The following is a 22,490-nucleotide window of genomic DNA, read 5'->3' as shown; positions in this document are numbered from 1 at the left end:
AAAAAAAAAGTACCAGAGGACCTGGCCCACAATTTTATTATTTCAAGTGGTGGAAGTCTATCGTTGTTTATTTTACAGTGTACTCCTTGCTTCTGTGGGCTTCCTGCAGCGTCTGGGAAGTTAAAGCCAAGGTCGGGAATACAGCTTCTATTTGTGATGCTGTTCCCCCAGGGACTGACGGAACCATTTTTCATTGGTTTTCATTTCAACCATTCCCCCTTACCAGGGACATGCCGTGTAGGTGTTTATTTGTGTGAGTGCATACATCTGTGACTTCAGGTGGGGTGTATGCAGATTCGGTTCGGCCATTTAGGTATACTGTATTTTAAAAAGTAATTAACCTTGGGTTAATTGGATTCCTGGTAATCGGGGCTGATGATTTTGGAAATGGAGAAGGTGCACATGATAGTGCTTTCTCATGACTCCTCTCCTCCTGGTTGGAGCCCACTGTGTGTGTGTGTGTGTGTGTGTGCTGTCCTGGATTAGAATGTTAATTCTGTGTATATAATGCGTCAGAGCACAGCCTCCCAGGGACACAGTGTGGTCCTTAGGGAAAGGACTCTCTGAATTACTCGCCTGCCATGAACCCTGAGGTGTTTAATAAATGCTTGTTGACTTAGTGATACGCAACAATTTCAAGTAGTACTTTAGAAAATAAAGTCACATGGTAGCTCAATAAAGGTTTCTTTGAATTAATTATTGTGGGGGGGTGTGTGGTTCTGTTTCCTTCCATGTGAAGAGTTGCCTCATTGTTAGGTTTTGCTGTATTCTCTGTGAGGATTATGATACTCAAAATATCAAAAACGGGTTCCCCTGAAATGCAGAGTTTTGTGAAAAGTTGCATTCATTCTGGCACATAGTAGGTACTCTGTAAGTGTTTTGTTGGAATGAATGAAATCAGAACCATATGGCAAATAGGTTGGCCTGAAAAGCTCTGATTTCTCTTCAGTGATTGAATGCCACAGCAGCCGACATTTTGTAAGGAGATATGTTTTATTGGCAAGAGTCCTGCGACTTAGTAAAGTAGCTGGCTCATGGGAATGTGTCTTTGACCATTAATTCATTCAACAAATATTTACTGACGGCTGCTGTATTCTGCGCCTGTGCTCAGTCTTGGGGGTGCCAAGGAGAAGAGGTGTAAAGGCAGGCTGGTGCTGTGACAGAACTTACCTGGGTGTCTCCACTTCAGGACCCGAGGAAGCATGAGATCACAAGGCTTCTCTGTGCACACCTGGGAGAATAAAGTGCCTGAACTCGGTGCTGATGAGTTTTATTGGTGGTTAATTATAGCTAGTAATTTTTATTGATGGAAAATGAATTTCCCTCATTACCGATGTCTGTCTTTTGGTGATTCTTTTATTGTAGCAGAAGATGGCTGTGCCTCCCACATATGCTGATCTCGGCAAATGTGCCCGGGATGTCTTCACCAAGGGTTATGGTGAGTGTTTCGGAGCTAACGGGTTGGCATGTTTGGGATTTTACCCACCACCGTTTGGGAAACCTGGGTTGGTCATCTCTCAGAACTTTGATATCAGGGGGAAAAAAAGACAAGCTTTCTCTGGTAGTAAAGCAGTTTTGGTTGGTACACCTGGGAGGGGCAGGCTTACGAATTGCTGCCGACAGGTGGGCGCTCTGGTTTCCTGTCCCACAGTTGGGAGCAGCTCTGTGTATGCTGTGGTCGGGGGGTGTGATTTCTAAGTGTCACCCATCCTTAGGCCTGTGCTCATGCTGTGCTGCACCTTTCCCTGTCATTGTGCTGGAAGCGCACAGCCACCGTTCTGTGGCGCCGAAGCACCCCATGTAGGCAGGTGGGAGCGGAGACACGTGCCCTGCACACTCATGGCATCTTGAAACAGCAGTAGGGAGGGAGAGATGCTACTCTCGAGTTAGATATTTAACCTATTAACAGTTACCATGTTCTTTCTTTAGGATTTGGCTTAATAAAACTTGACTTGAAAACAAAATCTGAGAATGGACTGGTAAGTCTTCTGATCAACATGGAGTGTGGGTGTTTATTGTAGATCAGTAGATGGCTACCGTGTCCCGGGTGACAGGGTCAAATGAAAGGACTTTGTATTTTTTAAAATTAAAAATTTTTTTGAGAGAAAGAGAAAATGCATGCACACAAGTGGGGGAGGGGCAGAGGGTGAGAGAAGGAGAGAATCTTAAGCAGGCTCCGTGCTCAGCAAGGAGCCTGACATGGGGCTCAATCTCATGGCCGTGAAATCATGACCTGAGCTGAAATCAAGAGTTGGACACTTAACTGAGCCACCCAGGTGGCCCGAAAGGACCTTTTTGATTGTGGCAGTTTGTGGTTGTCACATTCATCGCATCCTGTATAGGATGAGGGGTCCAGGGGAATGCTGCTGATAGGTCCCCAGTTTAGCAGCTGTTAAAACTCACTGAGTTAATAAACTCTGTTTTATTTTTCCTTGCTTCTTTTTAAAATTGAGCTGTTTTCAATGCTACATGATTATAAAAAAAATCTTAGTAATCCTTTTGAGACCGTGTGTGTGGGGATTGTTGGAAGGAGGAAATTTTGGAGTTGACGTACTATAGTATCATCTTGAGTTCAGAGTGTTTGGTCTATACTAGGCTAGAAGTAGGGTGAAAGAGGGATTATCCTCCTGTCAGACTACAGCATTACCAGGGAGGGAGGAAGCTGTCTCCTGACAGTGAATTCCTCGTAAGAGTCTTTTAACCAACAGGTCTTTTTAATCCCATCTGTAGTTAAACATTGAGTTGAATTGTAGAAGTAGATTTTGCCCCCCCACATTCAGCTCTCGCCTCTTGCATAAAGGAAAGTACGTTCCATTTAGGATGCTCAGTGCAGCGCCGGGGAACAGGCTGTGACCCTCTCTCTCCTTTACAGGAATTTACAAGCTCAGGTTCAGCCAACACTGAGACCACCAAAGTGACGGGCAGTCTGGAAACCAAGTACAGGTGGACTGAATACGGTCTGACGTTTACGGAGAAATGGAACACTGACAACACACTAGGCACAGAGATCACTGTGGAGGATCAGGTAATGGTGTCACCGCGAAGAGACACAGTTTTATTCATTGACATCTGCTGCCCTGCCTTTGGACTAAACCTGGCACATTTCTTTTCTGTTCAGCTTGCGCGTGGACTGAAGCTGACCTTTGATTCCTCCTTCTCACCAAACACAGGGTAAGAATCTCAAGTGTTTTCTTAGCAAGGACATTTAACAGTGGTTTTTTTTTTGTTGTTGTTTGTTTTGTTTTTTAATTTTTTTATGTTTAATTTTGAGAGTGAGAGAGAGAGAGAGAGAGAGAGACAGAGCAAGAACAGGGGAGGGGCAGAGAGAGAGGGAGAGAATCTGAAGCAGCCTCCAGGCTCCCAGCCATCAGCAGAGGCTGACGCAGGAACTCGAACTCATGAACTGTGAGATCATGACCTGAGCCAAAGTTGGACGCTTAACCGACTGAGCCCCCCAGGCGCCCCGACCAGTGTTTTGCAGTAAGATTCTGTGCTGCCTGTTGTGGCCGTCCTGGCTTCAGTGTAGAGGGCTACAGGATATGTGTGGTCCAGTAAAGCCATGTGTCATGTGAGTGAGGCTGCTGGAAATGTGAGTAGCCAAGGCTACAGGGCAGCAGGCGATGTTTGGAAGCAGGGGCTGGGCGATCACTGGCCAGTCCCAGTTTTCAGGCTGGGAGGGCCCTTTCCCCAGCTTCCTACTTAGGGGCACTGGGCGATGGGTTTTAAGTGCAGGGGGGCTCCTGAGGCTGCACTTTTTGCCCCATGACCCCCCAGCCACAAACCAGTTAGGCTTGACAGTTACTGGGCTCATCAGGAGGCCAGACAGTGTGTGGGTTGCCTGAGCTCCTGGTGCTTTTCAAAGTGACTAGATAGGGCACTTTCTTGTTTTTGTCCATTCAGAGCAGTGGGTCTCTGAAAGCCAGTGAAGGTTGTTTTGCACATTGGTGCAGGTACTGAATTTGATTTTGTGGTTTTTAAAAATTGTAGTAAAATACACATGTAAAAGTTACCATCCCAGCAATTTTTATTTAAAACAAATTTTTTTTTACATTTTATTTATTTTTGAGAGACAGAGTAAGACAGGGTGTGAGTGGGGGAGGGGCAGAGAGAGAAGGAGACACAGAATCCGAAACAGGCTCTGGGCTCTGAGCAAGCATTCACCACAGAGCCTGACACGGGGCTCAAACCCACAAACTGTGATCTCATGACCTGAGCTGAAGTCGGACGCTCAACCGACTGCCATGTTTCATGTGAGTGAGGCACTCAGGCACACCATCCCAGCAATCTTTAAATGTACAGTTAGTGGCATGAAGAATTCCATCTTTTGCCATTCCATATTATTTACTTTTTCCCCTCTTGACAGATGTCTTAAGAAAATTGTTTTAATGTTTGCCAGATTTTGATCGAGAGAGAGAGAGAGAGAGAGAGAGACTGAGAGACTGTGAGCAGGGGAGGGGCAGAAGAAGAGAGGGAAACACAGAGTCCAGAGGAGGCTCCAGGCTCTCAGCTGTTAGCACACAGCCTGACATGGGGCTCGGACTCACAAATCGCAAGATCATGACCTGAGCCGAAGTTGGGCAGTCAACCAACTGAGCCACCCAGGTGCCCCCTGACACATGTCTTTTAGAGGAAGGGTCTACAGAGTTCAGACCCTGTACTGCATGCAGGGTAACCATGAGACTAGGTAGATAGGGCTTCTGCCTCTGGAGGTTATAGTCTTGTAATATTTATTTATTTTTGGGAGAGCGCAAGTGGGGGAGGGGCAGACAAAGGGGACAGAGGATCCTAAACATGCTCTGCACTGACAAGTTGACAGCAGCAAGCCCGACTGGCTTTCCTGCTTGCCTATTTCCCTCCAGACACCGTGCCATTATGGGAGAACTTATCTAGAGAGACCCTCTGAAAGCATGAGGGGCAGGAGAATGTGTTTACATGTTTGAATTTGTTGCCTAGGACTTTGCCTACTGACTTGAGATGGCACACTTTAGAGTTTTTAGGGGATTTCCTGCTACCTTTGGGAGGTTTGCAGAGAGGTCTCCAGATCCTACAGTAATACATATAAGAGGAAGGGTTTTTTTTTAAATTTTTTTTATCTTGAAATAATTTTACATTTTTTAAAGATTTATGTTTATTTCTGAGAGAGACAGAATGCAAGTGGGCGAGAGATAGAGGGACAGAGAGACACAGAATCTTAAACAGGCTCCAGATCCTGAGCTGTCAGCAGAGCCTGACGTGGGGCTTGAACTCATGAACCATGAGATCATGACCTGAGCCAAAGTTGGAGGCTTAACCAACTGACGCCTGAAATATTTTTACACTTAATATGCACAAAAATGTTGCACAGAGATCCTGTCGAGTTCCCTTATATCCTACATTCAGCTCCTCCTAATATTAACATCTTGTGTAACTATGATGTAATTATCAGAACCAGGAAATTTATATGGCTGTCATACAGTTAACTAATCTGTTGTCCTAGTGATGTCTTATTTCTGATCCATGATCCAGTTCAGGATACTAGGTCACATTTAACCCTCAAATCTCTTTGGTCTCCTCGAATCTAGAACGTAGTCTTTCTTTGTCTTTCATGACCTTGACAGTGTTAAAGAGGATTGGCCAATTATTTTGTAGACTCTGTCAATTTGGATATGTGTCGTGTTTCCTCATGGTCAAACTTAGGTTATGTATTTTTATTATGTTATATTATTATGTTATATTATTTATATTATTATAGTATAACACTTCTGTTCTACAGCCACAGAAGTGATGTGGTGTCTGTCTTGGGCATGATATCAGGACGTATATGTCAGTGTTCATTACTGGTGATGTTAACTTTGATCACTTGAGTAAAGTGGTATTTGCCAGGTTTCTCTATGAAGTTACTTTTCTCTTTGTAAATAAGTATCTCGGGAGGTACTTTGAGACTATGCAAATATTCTGTTTCTTACCTTTGGAAAAACAAAATTACTATCCACAGTGATTCTGCCTGCGACAAGTGCGTTTAGTAAAATTTTCTCTTTCCGTCATGCCTTCTGCATTTATTAATTGGGATTCTACTCTAACGAAGAGCTCTTCCTTCTCTTCCATGTATTTATTTAATCATTTATTTATATCAGTATGGATCCAGGGACATTTACTTTATTCTGTGGGTTATAATCTGTTACTATAGTATATTTGATTACTCATTTATTTCAGATAGGGCCATTGAGCATGTCTCCAAGTTGACCTCCTGTGCTTTTGATAATCCCCTGACACTTCTTTTGAGCTCTGCTTCAGACGCTGTAGCAGGCTCATCTGCTGCTCTTCTCCTCTGGTCCTGCCATCAGGCGTTTCTCCAGGGAGCTTCAGCTCCTTCTAGTGAAGAGTGGCATTTAGAAACCAAGATCATGAGCACAGCGTGTCCACATTGGTCCTGGGTATTTGAGGCAAGTTTTGATGACTTGATGCAGATTAGAAATGAAAGCTGGCTCTCCAGAGCTACCGAAGCGGAGAGCCTGGGAAAGCATCGGGGCTTCTGTACAGAGCTGAGCATAGATCACATGTGGATGAGGCTGCACACTCCTCCAGGGACCGGCACCCATGCTGAGTACTCACCACAGAAAAAGCCAGATTGTTAACCGGCAATCAGAGTCCTGCCTCTCTCAGGTGCTAGTCAAGTTAGCGCCATTGTTTAAAAAGCTTAAAAAATAATCCCAGTAATATTTGAAAGAGGGAAAACTCCAGAGATGTGGAGGGTTGCATTAGAGCAGAAGCCCGGAAAGAAACCTGAGTCACTGCCCGGGCATTGCCCTTTCTCTGGGGACTTTGCTCTCCTGGCCAGAATTCATTGAGACAGGGGCGGGAGGCACCATGTAAATGGTCCAGTGCGGCTGGTGCGCACCGTTGGTCAGAGGCCCTGCCACGGGCGGCACGCTTTGGTCAGCGGCAGCTTTTTACCTAGTGGTTATAAGATGCCTGATTTTTACAGTGTTTGTTTCCCACCCCCCACCCCCCCCCTTTTCTAAATGTCAGCCTCAGAGCAGCTGCCTTTCATCAATCACCCCGCTAGCATGCGGCCAGTTGGATAAGCTGAAACCGAGGCTGTTTCCTGCAAAGACTAGGGAGACCCGAAGAGGTTGATTTTTGAGTTTTTTTTCCTTATGTTTTTTAAAACTTCATTTACTTATTTTGAGAGAGAGAGTGAGAGAGAGAGAGTGCAGATGAGGGGCAGAGAGACAGGGAGAGAGAGAACCCCAAGCAGACTCAGGGCTTGATCCCATGAACCATGAGATCATGACACTTTGAGTTTTTCTTCTTTTTTTTAAAATTCTTTTAACATTTATTTTTGAGAGAGAGAAAGAGAGACAGACAGACAGACAAGCATGAGTGGGAAAAGGACAAAGAGAGAAGGAGACACAGAATCTGAAGCAGGCCTCAGGCTCTGAGCTGTCAGCACAGAGCCCAACGTGGGCTTGAACCCACAAACCGTGAGATCATGACCTGAGCTGAAGTCAGATGCTCAACTGACTGAGCCACCCAGGTGCCCCCTTGAGTTTTTCTTATTGAGAGATAATTTGTTTGGTTGTTACTCCTTTCCTTCAAAAGCTTGAGAAAATGCACCACAGCAACTTGAACAAAAGTTGTAAGCATCACTGTTACTTGTGAAGGGTGTTGGCTTTATTTTCAACCATGACCTCTGAAATTCTCATCTCATTGATGACTTGGAATGATTAACCTTAAATTTTTTGTTATAGAAAACTTCAAACATACTAAAGAAAGAGTAGCATATTAAACCCTCGTCATGGGGGCGGCTGGGTGACTCACTAGGTTAAGCGTCTGACTTCGGCTCAGGTCTTGATCGCATGGTCTTTGGGTTCAAGCTCCGCATTGGGCTTTGTGCTGACAGCTCAGAGCCTGGAGCCTGCTTTCAATTCTGTGTCTCTCTCTTTCTCTGTCCCTCCCCTGCTATCATTCTCTCTCTCTCTCAAAAATAAAGAAATATTAAAGAAATATATAAAAAATAAACCCTCATCATGTTCCCATCACCCAGCTTTAATAGTTATCAACCCATAGCCAATTATGTTTTATTTATGCATTCACAATCAGTCTCTGCCACCTTCAGATTATTTTGAAGTAAAAAACAGTTATCTCATAATTTCATCTGTAAATGTTTCAATATGTATCTTTAAGTGATAAGATTCCTTTTTTATTTTTAAGTTTATTTATTTTGAGAACACGAGTGAGGTAGGGGCAGAGCAAGGGAGAGAGAATTCTAAGCGGGCTCTGAGTCATCAGTGCAAAGCCTGATGTGGGACTTGAACCTCAAACTGTGAGATCATGACCTGAGCCAGGATCAAGAATCAGACTAACTGACCGAGCCACCTATGTGCCACTTTTTATTTTAATCCCAGTTAGTTAACAGTTTTATATATTAGTTTCAGGTGTATAGTATAGTGATTCAACAGTTCCATACATTGCCTGATGCTCATTGTGACAAATGCACTCCTTAATGCCCATCACCTATTTCACCCATCCCCTCGCCCCCTCCCCTCTGGTAACTGTCAGCTTGTTCTCTGTAGTTAAAGATATGCAGTGTTTCACGAATTTGAGTCATCTTCCACAGGGGCCATGTTAATCTTTCCTCTATCGTTTCAGTTTTAATATATGTGCTGCTGAGGCACACATTTTTTAGAAAAGTATAGTCACAATATAATTACATTGTAAAAAATCATAATTCCTTAATATTGTTAAATCTGTAGTCTGATCAAATATACATGATTTCATTAAAATTTTTTAAATGTTTATTTATTTTTAAGAGAGAGAGTGAGTGAGTGAGAGACGGAGCACAAGGCAGGGAGGGGCAGAGAGAGAGGGAGACACAGAATCCAAAGCAGGCTCCAGGCTCTGAGCTGTCTGCACAGAGCCCCATGCAGGGCTCGAACTCATGAGCTGTGAGATCATGAACTGAGCCAAAGTCAGACATTTAACTGATTGAGCCACCCAGGCACCCCTACATGATTTCATTTTCAATTTATAGAATCAAAAATTGTCCATGCAAAATTGCAAAAATTGGGTCATTTGGCTCCTAAGTCTCTTTAATTTTTAGGTTCTCCTCCTCCTTTTCCCTTTCTAACTTATTTGTTGAAGTTAGATCATTTGTCCCATAAGATTACACATAGACTAAATTTTACTGTATGTGCTGCCGAAGTGAGCATACGCATAGACTAACTTATGCTGTGGATATCTTTATGGTCATTTAACTTGTCACCCTGTCCCTCCTATTTACTGTGAATTGGTAAGTCTACAGGTTTCATTGCATTTAGATTCCATTAGGAAGGGGAGTGGGAAGAATAAAAGTGGTGACATATACTTCCACTGGATGCACGTAGAATGCTGGGTTTTTTTTCTTTGAGTGTTAGTGCTATTCACACTTCACTCATTAGGCGTTACAAACTGGTGATAATTCCACTTTAACCATTCATTCTTCATTTATTAGCTAGAATATTTCAGTAAAAAGAAACTTCTCATAAACTACTGGTTACTCAGATAGTGTAGGAAAGGTGGAATGAATGTTTGCTTCCTTTTTTATTTACTGTTTCAACATAACACATTGGTTCTCTAGTCTCCAAAGATGACCATTGTGTGTCTTTTAAGTGTCAGTATGATTTAAACATATTTGATATGTTTCAATCCATTGCCAGTATTCTTTTTTTAATTTTTAATGTTTATTCATTTTTGAGAGACAGAGAGAGACAGAATTTGAGCAGGGGAGGGGCAGAGAAAGAGAGGGAGACACAGGATCTGAAGCAGGCTTCTTCAGGCTGAGCTGTCAGCACAGAGCTTGATGTGAGGGTTGAACCCATGAACCGTGAGATCCTGACCTGAGCTGAAGTTGGACACTTAACTGACTAAGCCACTTAGGTGCCCTTCTCTCTCTTTTTTAAATAAATTTAGATTTAAAAAAAATTTATTTATTTTGAGACAGAGACAGTGAGTGAGCCAGCACGAGTGGGAGAGGGTCAAAGAGAAAGGGGGATAGAGAATCCCAAGAAGGCTCCATGCAGCTCACAACACAACTTGGGGCTCAGTTTCACTAACCATGAGATCATGACCTGAACAGAAATCAAGAGTTGGACACTTAACAGACTGAACTACCCAGGCACCACCACTGCCAGTATTACCATTGTTTTTTAAAAATGTTTATTTATTATTTATTTTTTAGTGACAGAGACAGAGTAAGCAGGGAAGGGGCAGAGAGAGAGTGCAAGGGAGACACAGATTCCAAAGCAGGCTCCAGGCTTTGTGTTGTCAGCATAGAGCCCGATGTGGGTCTTGAACTCACACACTGTGAGATCATGACCTGAGCTGAAGCTGGACGCCCAACCAGTGGAGCCACCCAGGTGCTCCTAGTATTTCTTTATTTTTGAGAGAGAGAAAGAGTGAGAGAGAGCACCCATGAGCAGGGGAAGGGCAGGGAGAGAGGGAGACAGGATTTGAAGCAGGCTCTGTGCTGACAGTGGAGAGCCTGATGCAGGGCTTGAACCCATGAACCGAAAGATCATGACCGGAGCCAAAATCATATGCTCAACCAACTGAGCCACTCAGCTGATCCAATCAGTATTGTTCTTAAGATGTCAGTGTTTCATGTTGGAAGCTCTTGGGTGTCTCTTCAGGCTAGCAAGTCCTTGTTCACCAACCCCAGTAGTCTTTAATAGCTTTGATAGATGCTTCAAGCTCACCTTGCACATTCCCTGCCCTGACCTGTAGTCTCCAGTTTTTCCGACGGGTACTGGTGCCTTTAAGGAGAGAATGGCATTTAGAGTCCTGAATCTGGGTGCTGGGGATGAAGCTTTAATCTTGGTCTGAATGAAACTGGGGTAGACAGGGCTGTGCAGGTCCTGATCTCTTCTGAGAGTGCAGCTTGCTGTGGGAGGATGTCCGTTTTATAGCTGAATAACAGAAAATAGTCTTCATTAGAACCAGTCTTGTCTCCCATGTTGGCATTTGGTCAAGGCTGGAGTGGTAATATATTTGCAAGTGAGCTGACTCACCTACCTTTGCTGACGAATGCTGGGTATGGAGTAATAGGCACAGGAGGCACTGATCTGGTCATATGCACAGATCTGGGATTAGCAGACAAGACCTGCCATCTTACCCAGTTGGCAAGGGTCTCGCGGCCTCTGTGACTACAGGGTCCTAGCTTCTACATCTGCACCTAGGTCTCTGACATACATGCTCTTTGGGATCTCATGAATACTGAATTAAAAGCTATCTGTTATATTTACTTAGAAGGGATCTATCTAGTATTTGTTTATTTACTTACTAAGTGAACCACAAGGTAAGAAAGCAACCATCTCCTTAAAAGCTGCTCTTTAGGGGTGGCTGCATGGCTCAGTCAGTTAAGCATCCGACTCTTGGTTTTGGTTCAGGTCATGATCTTAATGGTTTGGTGAGTTTGAGCCCCACATTGGGCTCCATGCTGACAGTGTGGAGCCTGCTTGGGATTCTGGGTCTCCCTCTCTCTCTGCCCCTCCCCCACTCATGCTATCTCTGTCTCTCTTGAAATAAATAAACATTAAAAAAAAGCTGCTGTTTAGATAGCTGCCTTCAAGACAGAGATACTGCATCTTTTTCATAGGCTTGGAGAATAGCAAGGAAGCATCTGTTTCATAATTACATGGTAGCGCTCTGCCTAATAAATGCCTGGTTAGGGCATTATATTAGGCATAGGGAGAGGTTAGTAAAGGAAAATTACTTAGTGTTTTCGTCCGACCCTGCCACCAGCTTTTCCTGCCTGTTCTCACTTGATTCTTGTGGCGTTTCTGCAGCCAGGTTTGTGGTTGAGGAGAGGTTGTGTTCTCGTCCACTGTGGGAGAACAGCTGCTTAATGGGAGATCTGGGGTGCTGATTTTGCCTCCCTATCCCTGTATATAACCTGAGCTTTAAAACATTTGTTTTTCCTTTTTTTGGCATGGTTGTCACAAGGTGAATTCGCTTATGACTTTAACAACACAATTTCTTTTCCTTCAGGAAAAAAAATGCTAAAATCAAGACAGGGTATAAGCGGGAGCACATCAACCTGGGCTGTGACGTGGATTTTGACATCGCCGGCCCTTCGATCCGGGGCGCTCTGGTGCTGGGCTATGAGGGCTGGCTGGCCGGCTACCAGATGAATTTTGAGACTGCAAAGTCTCGAGTGACCCAGAGCAACTTTGCAGTCGGCTACAAGACTGACGAATTCCAGCTCCACACTAACGTGTAAGTGTACGTGAGCGTCGTGAGTGCATGCATGCAGGCGAGGGATTGCTTTTCGAGCTCCCGTTTTAATCACTTTAAAGTGAGTGTTTTGGCATCACATGAGCCACACGGCCTGCCGGTCTTTTTCTGTTTCCCACCTGCCCGTTTCGGCAGGTGGCTTAGGCTCTTTGTGTTCTAGAGACGGTCGGAGCTGTCACTAGTACACACAGAATGACTGATATGTTACAGCAGGGCATGACATCAGTCCAATGGCTGTCGTCCCTCTTTCTCTGTATGAAGCCTGAGGTCAGCTTACTGTGCTTAATGAAACGTAGATCTGAGACACCAGATTAGGGGATGATGATCTTGGTTCCATACAGTGTCTTTTCCTTGAGGCAGAGCAAGCAAAAGTTGACTAATTACTAGCTAGTACAGTGAAGGGAAGAGAAAAGTGCAGATTGGCTTAGAGAGCCCCTTGTATGAAACCTGGGAATTGGAGTGCATTGGAGTGCTGATGTAGGTGAAGGGAAACACACATTTCATTTATAAAATCCCCAACGCCATGAGTGGGCGACAACTTTTTCAGATTTCTTTCTTTCCACTAGAGGTCACTAAAGAAGTGACTTCTTAAAGGCAAGTTAAGTGGTACATGTACCAGTATTTAATTAACATTTCCATTTACAAACTTTTTTGAGGAGTTTTTATACTGTGGTTCCCCCTTAACTGCCATTTCACTTTTTGCGATGTCACTTACCCATAGTCAACCACGGTGTGGAAGCAGATGACCCCCCTTCTGATGTATTTTCAGAAGGTCACTGTATCACTCACTTCAGTTCATCTCATCGCGTAGGCATTTTATCACTTCACATCATTGTAAGAAGGCCGTATACAGTACGATAAGGTATTTTGAGAGACAGACCACGTTCATATAACAGTATTACAGTATATTGTTATAATTGTTCTATTAAAATAAAAGTTATTGTTGCCAATCTCTTACTGTGTCTACTTTATAAATTATATTTGTCATAGGTATGGATGTACAAGAGAAAACATAGTTTATATAGGGTTCAGTACTATCTGGTTTCAGGCATCTCCTAGGGGTCTTGGAACATATCTCCTACAGATAAGGGAGGACTAGAGGCGCCTGGGTGGCTCAGTCGGTTAAGCGTCCAACTTCGGCTGAGGTGATAGTCTCACAGTTTGTGGGTTCGAGCCCTGCATCAGGCTCTGTGCTGACAGCTAGCTCAGTGCCCGGAGCCTGTTTCGGATTCTGTATCTCCCTTTCTTCCTGACCCTCCCCTGCTCGTGTTCTCTCTCTCTCTCTCAGAAATAAATAAAACATTAAAAAAAAAAGATGAGGGAGGACTACTATAATTAATATAATTAATGTAACAATATAACGTCTATTATTTTAAGTTTTGGGTTTATATTTGCTTATTTATTTTAACATAACAGTTAATAAAATATAACAGATCTATTGTAAGTTGAGTTTATATTTATTTGTTTTAACATAACATAATTAATAGAACAGATCTATTGTAAGTTTTGAGTTTATATTTATTTTAACATAAACGAGTTAATATGACATATCCATTATTATAATAAGTTTTGAGTTTATTTATTTTTTCAATGTTTATTTTTGAGGGGGAGACAGTGTGGGGGGGGAGGGGCAGAGAGAGAGGGAGACACAGAATCCGAAGCAGGCTCCAGGCTTTGAGCTGTCAGCACAGAGCCCAACGTGGGGCTCGAATCCAGGAACCATGAGATCATGACCTGAGCCCAAGTCATATGCGCAACTGATTCAGCTACCCAGGCACTCCTGTTTATTTATTTATTTTTAAAGTTTATTTATTTTTGAGAGAGAGAGAGTCGGGGAGGGAGGGGCAGAGAGGGTGGGGGGGACAGAGGATCCAAAGCGGGTTCAACTGACAGCAGCGAGATCATGACCTGAGCCAAAATCAAAAGTCGGATGCCCAGCTGACTAAGCCACCCAGGTATCTGGTTTTGAGTATTTTAAAGCTAAAAAGTCAGAGGAAAACCATAGTGATGGACAGTCCAGTGGTTCCTGGGGTGGGAGGAGAGTGTGACTGCACTGGGTGGTGTGAGGAGATTTGGGGGTGGTGGAACTGTTCAGTATCCTGATCATGGTGGTGGTCATACAAATCTTGTACGTGTGTTAAAATTCATAAAAATATACCCCCCCCCCAAAACAGTCAGAAAAGTTATATAAATTTAAAAAAGGCAACACACAAAAATGTCACAGGAAAAAGGGCACAAACAACAGAAGTGTTTTTTTTTTTTTAATATTTTTATTTATTTCTAGGAGAGAGAGAGAGAGAGAGAGAGACAGCGCGAGCAGGGGAGGGTCAGAGAGAGAGGGAGACACAGACTCTGAAATAGGCTCCAGGCTCTGAGCTGGCAGTCAGCACAGAGCCCGACGCGGGGCCCGAACCCACGAACTGCGAGATCATGACCTAAGCGAAAGTCGGACGCTTAACCGACTTAGCCACCCAGGCGCCCCCAGAAGTGTTTTTTGTTAGAGTTTTGACTGAAATGGAAAGTCCTTGGTGTTGAATTGGAAATTGGCCCCATTTCTAGGAATAGCAATGGCCATTAGCTGTTTTCCCTGCATACCTGAGCCTCACATACCTGATTTTATTAAGCGGACATGGTTTATTTTTAGCTGTTGTGGAAACCGCCACCACAGCCCATCCGGGTTGTCCTGGGGCTTGCAGGGGCCTGCATGTGTCATAGCCGCTCTCTGTGCTTTGTGAAGATGAATGTGAACAATGACTTTCCTCTGTTTATGGTTTTGAGAGCTCACAACAGAAGGCAGTGTTGCTGGTTTTAGGATATAATGAGAACTCTGACATTTTTTAGACACACATGTGAGCCCAAGAAAATTTCCCAATTTCAGTTACACTAAAGTCAGTCAAAAATCTATTGTCTGTGAAAAGCTCCTGTTCTGTTGCCTCCTTGGGCTTTCTGAAGAAGTTAGGTTTCCCTGCGAATCAGGGGGTGCCTGTCCTGTCCTTGTACTTTATGCAAGTACAAGGTCTATATCGTTGAATTTCAGGGGAAAACTTGAGTGTTTAATGAGCATCTACTTTGGGGAGAGTATATTGGCTAGGAGCAGAGTTTGCAGTGAATCAGCCATTTGCCCCTGGATCAGAGTTCCAAGCTCTTTGCTGAGTTCCAAATCACGTGGGCTCTGCCTTACCAGTTTCTGATGACATTTCCACTTGAAGCACCCAAAATGACAAGGCAGAACTTTGACATTATTTTATGTTAAAAATGTAAAGGAGGGAAAGGGGATATTTCAAAAGGCTGGAGTCAGTGTGATGTGTTTGGAAGAGATGACGGAATTTATCCAGTTGGGTTTCATTCCATTTTTGAAAGATAGAAACATTTTATAATGCACCAAGCATCTCCTTTTCATCCCATCTGAACTGCAGAGATACTGAAGTTTGGGCCAAGAGTACTATGCAGGTGGACAAGTCTGAATTGGAGGTCAAGTTCTTATGTAATTGCTGCTCCTCCAAGGGGCGAGGTGGGCTTTTTCTGTGCCTGCCCAGCAGTGGCTGCAGCTGGTGGTGCTAAGGGCTGTCACCTGCCTTCTGAAGAACACGGGTAGCCCAGCCTTTCTTACCATTCCTGGCCATGTTCTCTCATTTGTTTCTACTCCCTTATCATTGTTATCATAGATACATTTACAAAAGAAGTAACATGAGCAATAGCAGCAGCAGAAAAAAAAAATCACCCAGAATTCCAGTGCCTTAGTTGCCACTTCTATTTTAAAGACTATTTTGGAAGCACATTTCAAGTTCCATGCAGCCTTAGCTTCCTGCCTTTGGATGTTCCCAAGGACGGTTGAAAACTAGCCTTTCCCTTCCTTTGAACCTTCCCAAAGCTGGTGCCTCTTCCATTCCTATCAGGCTTTTCCCTAATTTGGTACCTGTTTTGTGATCACCTTGGTCCATTTACAGCACCCCTGGCCTCTGTCAGACTTGGACGGCTGTACCTAGCTCCAGCCTGCCTTCAGGGGTGGATAGGCACCTGTGTTCTGCTTGTTTGCAGAAACGATGGGACAGAGTTTGGTGGCTCCATTTATCAGAAGGTGAATAAGAAGTTAGAGACCGCCGTTAATCTGGCCTGGACAGCGGGAAATAGTAACACTCGCTTTGGAATAGCAGCCAAGTACCAGATCGATCCTGACGCCTGCTTCTCGGTGAGTACTTGTGGAATCACGCATCACCCAGGTTCCACCTGAAGCTTAGGTTAGAATCCTTCTGGGTTGCTGGAGTTGCATGCTGGGGCTAGAGATTTTTTTTCTGTGAAATGAGTTTGAAATGAGGAAAGTGATAATAGTAATAGCTCTTACTGTGGATGATAGGCACTGTGCAGAGCCCATTATGTGTGGGTTACTGTATTAAACTCTTACACAACCTATTTGAGTATGTGCCTTAAAAAACAAAAAATCATCCCAACCCTGTGTGCACAGATGAGCTGGAAATTCAGAGAGGTTGAGGGTAGATGGTGCAGACAGCTGATAAGTGCTGGGGCCTGGACTTGACTCAGACTGGTTTGCTCTGGAGCGTTTTCCTCTCATAAAGCTTTGTTCCATGCTGCAGACTGTAAAGGGGTTACCTTGAATGCTAAGGTTTTATTTTTTTATTTTTTACTGTTTTATTAAAATTTTTTTATAGCTTATTTATTTTTGAGACAGAGATAGACAGAACATGAGCGGGGGAGGGGCAGAGAGAGAGGGAGACAGAGAATCCGAAACAGACTCCAGGTTCTGAGCTGCCAGCACAGAACCCGATACAGGGCTCGAACCCACGAACCACAAGATCATGAGTGACCTGAGCTGAAGTTGGATGCTTAACCGACTGAGCCACCCAGGCACCCCTATTTTTTTATTTTTAATTTGTTAATGTTTATTTATTTTCAAGACATAGTGCAGGCAGAGGAGGGACAGAGAGAGAGGGAGACAAGAGGATCTGAAGCAGGCTCTGCACTGACAGCGGAGAGCCTGATGTGGTCTCGATCTCATGAACCATTGAGGTCATGACCTGAGCTACAGTTGGCGGCTTAACCAACCGAACCACGTAGGCGCCTCCCCTGCTACCACTTTTTTTTAATGTTTATTTTTGAGAGAGAGAGAGGATCCTCAGGATTCATGTTCATTTAATGCTTCTCATTTTTCATTCTCCTGCCAGCTCCTCTATTGGATATTAAGAAACCAAGCCCTGGCATTTAATAGTTGGCATCTAATCTCGCAGACTCGGTGGCATTGCTCAGTTGCTGTATGGTTTTTGCATTAAATCCTGTTGAACTCATCTCTCATCACAGGGCACCGCTGGCTCCTTCCCTTTTGGGGTGGAATGAGGAAATCTCATGTTGCAGGATGGTGATTGTGTAATACACCAACAGCCTGTTTGAAATGGGAACTGAATTTGGCTCCTTTAAAGTTAAGCACTTAAAAACAAAGAAGAGGAGCCTTATTAATTAGATGGTATAAGCAAAAAGGAACAGCCAGATGGGGCACTTACCGCCAGGAAATCTTCCTTCCCCCTGCTTTGTTCTTTGTTATGGAAGTTGTCAGGTCTGAAAACAGTATTCAAGCAGGAAAACATGTACCTCAGCTTTTGCCAGGACTTAGTATTCTCATGACTTGAGCTTTCTCTGTTCCTGGCCTCTCCTTATTTCACCAAAAAGGGGTCAGGGAGAGGCCCAGATTTCCCTACCACTCAGGCAGAGGAATGGGGGTAAAATGATTGACTCAACTGCTTTATTGAACTCACAGTCACGAAACGCTGAAATTTAAGTGACCGGCTAGGTCATTCTTTTGTTGCAGTATGTATTTTATTTTAATGTTTTATTTATTTATTTATTTTTGAGAGACAGAGTGTGAGCAGGGGAGGGGCAGAGAGAGAGGGAGACACAGAATCTGAATCCAAGCTGTCAGCACAGAGCCCGTTGCAGAGCTTGAACCCAGGAACTGTGAGATCATGACCTGAGCCTAAGTCAGACTCTTAACTGACTGAGCCATCCAGGCGCCCCATAACTTTCCTTTAATTGACCATTGTGTTGATTCTTTGAGTTTCTTTCCTGAGATTTGCTCTCAAATGTGATATATTTCATGCTGAATTTAATGAATCTCATAAACAAGGTGGTCATGAAAAAACAAGGTGTCCTTGCTTCTGAAGGCCAGAGTTGGTTGGTTCCAAAGCTCTTACTCATTTTGGATATGGACACATAAAGTACTTAACAATTTCATTCTGTCTTATCTTTTCCTTTACTAGGCTAAAGTGAACAACTCCAGCCTGATAGGTTTAGGATACACTCAGACCCTAAAGCCAGGTAGGTGTTGCTTTGAAAATTAGTGAAATTGTTTCTTTGCTTTAAAGAAAAATTGTGGTGCTGGTTTGCTCCTTAATGTTACTGTTTATTTAATGCCTGTACAGTACATTATAAATGAGTGGATAGAAAGTTTTATAATTAAATAATTATAAAAACATTTAGAGAATTGAAGTAGTGAATCCGTATAAAACATTTAGAGAATTGAAGTAGTGAGTAGGAGAGAAAAAGGCTAAGGCTAAAGTATTACACTTTTGGTTTTCCTCCATCTGTTTTTCCAGTGTGTACATAGGTGCCTTAATCTTAATTCTAGCAGGGTCTTAAAACTAGCCCATCAATCATTCTCACTGTATAACTGTTGTGCAGATTTCCTCTGCACGGCTGGCTAGACCAGTCCATGGTGTGTTAGAACTACAGGAGATACTACCACTTTGGGATTAGTTTGGTCATTTTGGATCTTTCATCTCTAGAAATCTGAGATTACATGATGAAAGAATCAAGCTGTCATAGGGAGAATATCAGTTGCGTGCATGTGTGTGTGTTTGTGGGCATGCCGGGAGTGAGATCTCAGAGTCTGGTTCATGTTGGGTTTCATTTCAAGGCACTTTTGCTCAGGAAGCTTCCTGCAGGGAGCCGCTGGTAGGGAGAGGGCTCTAGCAGGGGGCAGTGAGAGGACAAAGGAAAGTGGACTCCCTGAAGTGGTTTTGGGTAGCCTGTGGAATAATAATGAGTGTTTTATAAGCTCATTCTGGGCTACCTGTTAATGAATCAAATGGTGTTCAGTAACAGGGATTGATGGGCCATGTGGTTTTGCCTTGCTGGTCACACCCGGCTGAAGCAGGTTCTGAATTTGTGTGCTTAGGTAATCCTCCTTGTGTTGACCTGCTCTGTGTTCACCTTTCTTTTCATCTCTCTCCTCCATCCCTCCCCCTTCCCTGTTCCTGGTTATTCCCCTTGCAGGTATCAAACTGACGCTCTCAGCTCTGCTGGATGGCAAGAATGTCAATGCTGGCGGCCACAAGCTTGGTCTAGGACTGGAATTTCAGGCATAAATGAATACTGTACAATCGTTTAATTTTAAACTATTTTGAGCATAGCTACCTTCAGAATTTAGTGTACCTTTTAATGTTGTACGTCTGGGATGCGAGTATTGCTAAATATCACGTTAGACCTCCAGGTTAAAGATGAGTCAGCTTTAAGGTGTTACCCTTTCAGAGGTACAGAAGAAACCCAAGTCCAAGAAAAAAGTCCTTTCACCGGTAGACTTGGGGGGAACTTGGTGGCCCCTCTAGAATTGTCAGGTTTCTTTTTTATCTAGAAATGGCTGCAAGGGGAAGCTGAGAATTTGTAGGCACTTTGTGAACTGGTATTGAGTAAATGAATGAAATTATCACTTCCTGAGAATTGAACTTTGGTTTCCTACCCTCATGAAGGAGACTCACTGATGGTGTGTACAGACTCATCCGAAAGAGACTTTTTTAGACAGATTTTCATGACCTGTTTCCACCCCAGTCCATCACCTCTTTTACACCAAAAGTAGTCTGCAGGGCGTGGTAGCTGTTCCTTTTGTGCCATTTTGGGGTGGAGAAGTGGATGTGATGAAGCCAATAATTCAGGACTTAATTCCCTCTCATGTTGTGGTTTTTTTGCCCTTGCACCAGAGTATGAAATAGCTTCTAAGACTCCCAGCTGCAAGCTGGGAAGAGTCTCTGTGACTGTAATCACATGGTGACAACACTTGGAATCTAAATTGGACTTCTGTTGTATTCTCGCCACTCAGTTTATTTTTTAGCAGTTTAATGGGTACATTTTAGAGTCTTCCATTTTGTGTGGAATTAGATCCTCCCCTTCAAATGCTGTAATTAACATCACTTAAAGTAAAACTTGAATAAAATATTGAAACCTCATCCTTCTGTTGTCTTTATTATATTAATAAAAGTGTAAATACATGGGGCATTTGGCATTTGTGTTTGCACTGTGTGTGTGTATGTTGTGTGTGTATGAGAGGGGATGTTTAGTTTTCTATTGTTGCATGACAAATTACCCAAGTATAGTTGCTGAGAACAGCACGTATTCATTTCACAGGTCTCTAGGTCAGAAGTCCAGTATGGTATGGCTGGGTTCTCTGTTGAAATTCTCACACTGCTGAAATTAGCATGTCTGCCAGACTGTGTTCTCGTCTGGAGCTTGAGGTCCCCTTCCACACTCACATGGTTGTGGCAGAATTCAGCTCCTTTCGGCTGTAGGATAATGGCCCCTGTTTCCTTGCTGGCCCACCTTCCTTGCTGATGGTCCCCTCTCATCTTCACAGCTGGAATGGAAGAATTCCCTTACTGTCGGTTCCCTCTCACAGTTGAAATCTCTTCCACGAAGAGCCCCTGCTATACTTCCCCCCCTTTTAAAAGTTTTAATTTTATTGATTGAGGCATAATTGACATAAAACAGTAGTTTCAGAGGTACAACATAATGACTCAATATTTGTATATATGGCAAAACGATCACTACAGTGAGGCTGATTAACATCTGTCACCCTCTGTCACCACACCAGTTATACAATGTCTCTTTCCTTGTGACAGGGACTTGTAAGATCTGCTCTCTTAGCAGCTTTCAAATATACAGTACACAGTCTTATTAACTCTAGTTACCATGCTGTACGTGACATCCCCAGGACTTACTTCTTTTGTAACTGCCCCAATCCTTTTAAGGGCTCACCTTATTAGGTCCTGCCCTCCGAAGAAATCTTCCATTCTTTTCTTTTTTTTTAATTTTTTTGTTTTTAATGCTTATTTATTTTGGAGAGAGAGAGACAGAGCGTGAGCAGGGGAGGAGTAGGAACAGGGCTCAAACCCACAAACCACGAGATCGTGACCTGAGCCGAAGGTGGACTCTCAACTGACTGAGTCCCCCAGGTGCCCCAGAAAATCTCCAGTTCTTAAAGTCATCTGTGCTATTTAATGACGTAACCACAGCAGTGACAGCCCATCATATTGACAGGTCCTTCCCACACTCTAGGGCAGGGGATCCTACAAAGGCATGGATAGAATTCTGCAATATATTTATGTTTTAAAAAATGACAGTGTGTCAACTTCAAACATTTACCAAGTAGAAGAGTAAACTCTATGTTACATTATCCAGCTTCAATAACTGAACATTTTTCTCTTCAGTAATATGTTTTTTTAATGTTTTATTTTTGAGAGAGACAGAGTGTGAGTGGGGGAGGGGCAGAGAGAGAGAGAGGGACAGACAGACAGAATCTGAAACAGGCTCCAGGCTCTGAACTGTAAGCACAGAGCCTGATGCAGGGCTTGAACTTGGGAATAGTGAGACCATGACCTGAGGGGAAGTTGGACCCCAACTAACTGAGCCACCCAGGCACCCCAGTAATACATGTTTTTAGCAGAGTTCCTTTTTTTTTTTTTTTAGGTAGGCCCCATGCCCAGTGTGGGGCAAAAACTTATGACCCCAAGATCAAGAGTTGCATGCTCTTCCGACTGAACCAGCCAGGTGCCCCCAGGTAGAGGTCCTTTTTATGGATGTTTGGAAGTGACCATGCCAGACAAGTATCACAGTTAACTTGAACCTTTTGTGTAGCTGATTACCCCAAACTTGCTTGCCTCAGCATTTGTCATACTGTCTTCATCAGGTTCATGAGGATCTGTAGCTGTTTCAAAGTGCGCTTTTGAATTTGTCTAGAGGCTTTGGGACATAATGGTTGTTGGGTACATGCAGTCAGATGCCAGGTGCAGTATTGATATTTTGAAATGTACAAAGGGCCCTCTGAATATTGAGGGTATATTTCCCTCCTCACATATTAAGTATCTGCCTATTGAATCCAGCATGTCAGAATATTGTGCAAAATGCCTGGGTTCATATCTCACTAGTAAGAGAATTGAAACACTCTGGTATGGGGACAAAGG

At 43.5% G+C, this 22,490-nt stretch overlaps 1 protein-coding gene and 1 pseudogene across 1 annotated transcript; one reads left to right on the top strand and one right to left on the bottom strand.

Annotated features, from left to right (window-relative positions):
- Positions 1-1,353: 1,353 nt before the first annotated feature.
- VDAC1 (voltage dependent anion channel 1) lies at positions 1,354-20,480 on the top strand. Its single transcript, XM_077768631.1, has 8 exons — positions 1,354-1,438; positions 1,930-1,979; positions 2,873-3,025; positions 3,119-3,171; positions 12,007-12,234; positions 16,291-16,441; positions 18,519-18,576; positions 19,534-20,480. Exons 1-8 carry the CDS (start codon positions 1,372-1,374, stop codon positions 19,623-19,625), a joined length of 852 nt encoding a protein of 283 aa, XP_077624757.1. The 5' UTR covers positions 1,354-1,371; the 3' UTR covers positions 19,626-20,480.
- Positions 8,558-8,657, bottom strand: LOC144235424 (U6 spliceosomal RNA; annotated as a pseudogene).
- Positions 20,481-22,490: the final 2,010 nt, after the last annotated feature.

Source organism: Crocuta crocuta, unplaced genomic scaffold (genome assembly GCF_008692635.1).
Source record: "Crocuta crocuta isolate KB4526 unplaced genomic scaffold, BGI_CrCroc_1.0 scaffold64, whole genome shotgun sequence".
NCBI lineage: Eukaryota > Metazoa > Chordata > Mammalia > Carnivora > Hyaenidae > Crocuta > Crocuta crocuta.
Note: the sequence above shows the minus strand (reverse complement) of the source record. Positions and strands in the feature narration are given on the sequence as shown.

Bases quoted from the DNA above. Each gene is read 5' to 3' on its own strand.
- VDAC1 (XM_077768631.1), top strand. From the start codon at position 1,372: ATGGCTGTGCCTCCCACATATGCTGATCTCGGCAAATGTGCCCGGGAT. The intron at 1,980-2,872 runs GTAAGTCTTCTG...TCTCCTTTACAG, and splicing joins CAAAATCTGAGAATGGACTG to GAATTTACAAGCTCAGGTTC. The intron at 3,172-12,006 runs GTAAGAATCTCA...CTTTTCCTTCAG, and splicing joins TCCTTCTCACCAAACACAGG to GAAAAAAAATGCTAAAATCA.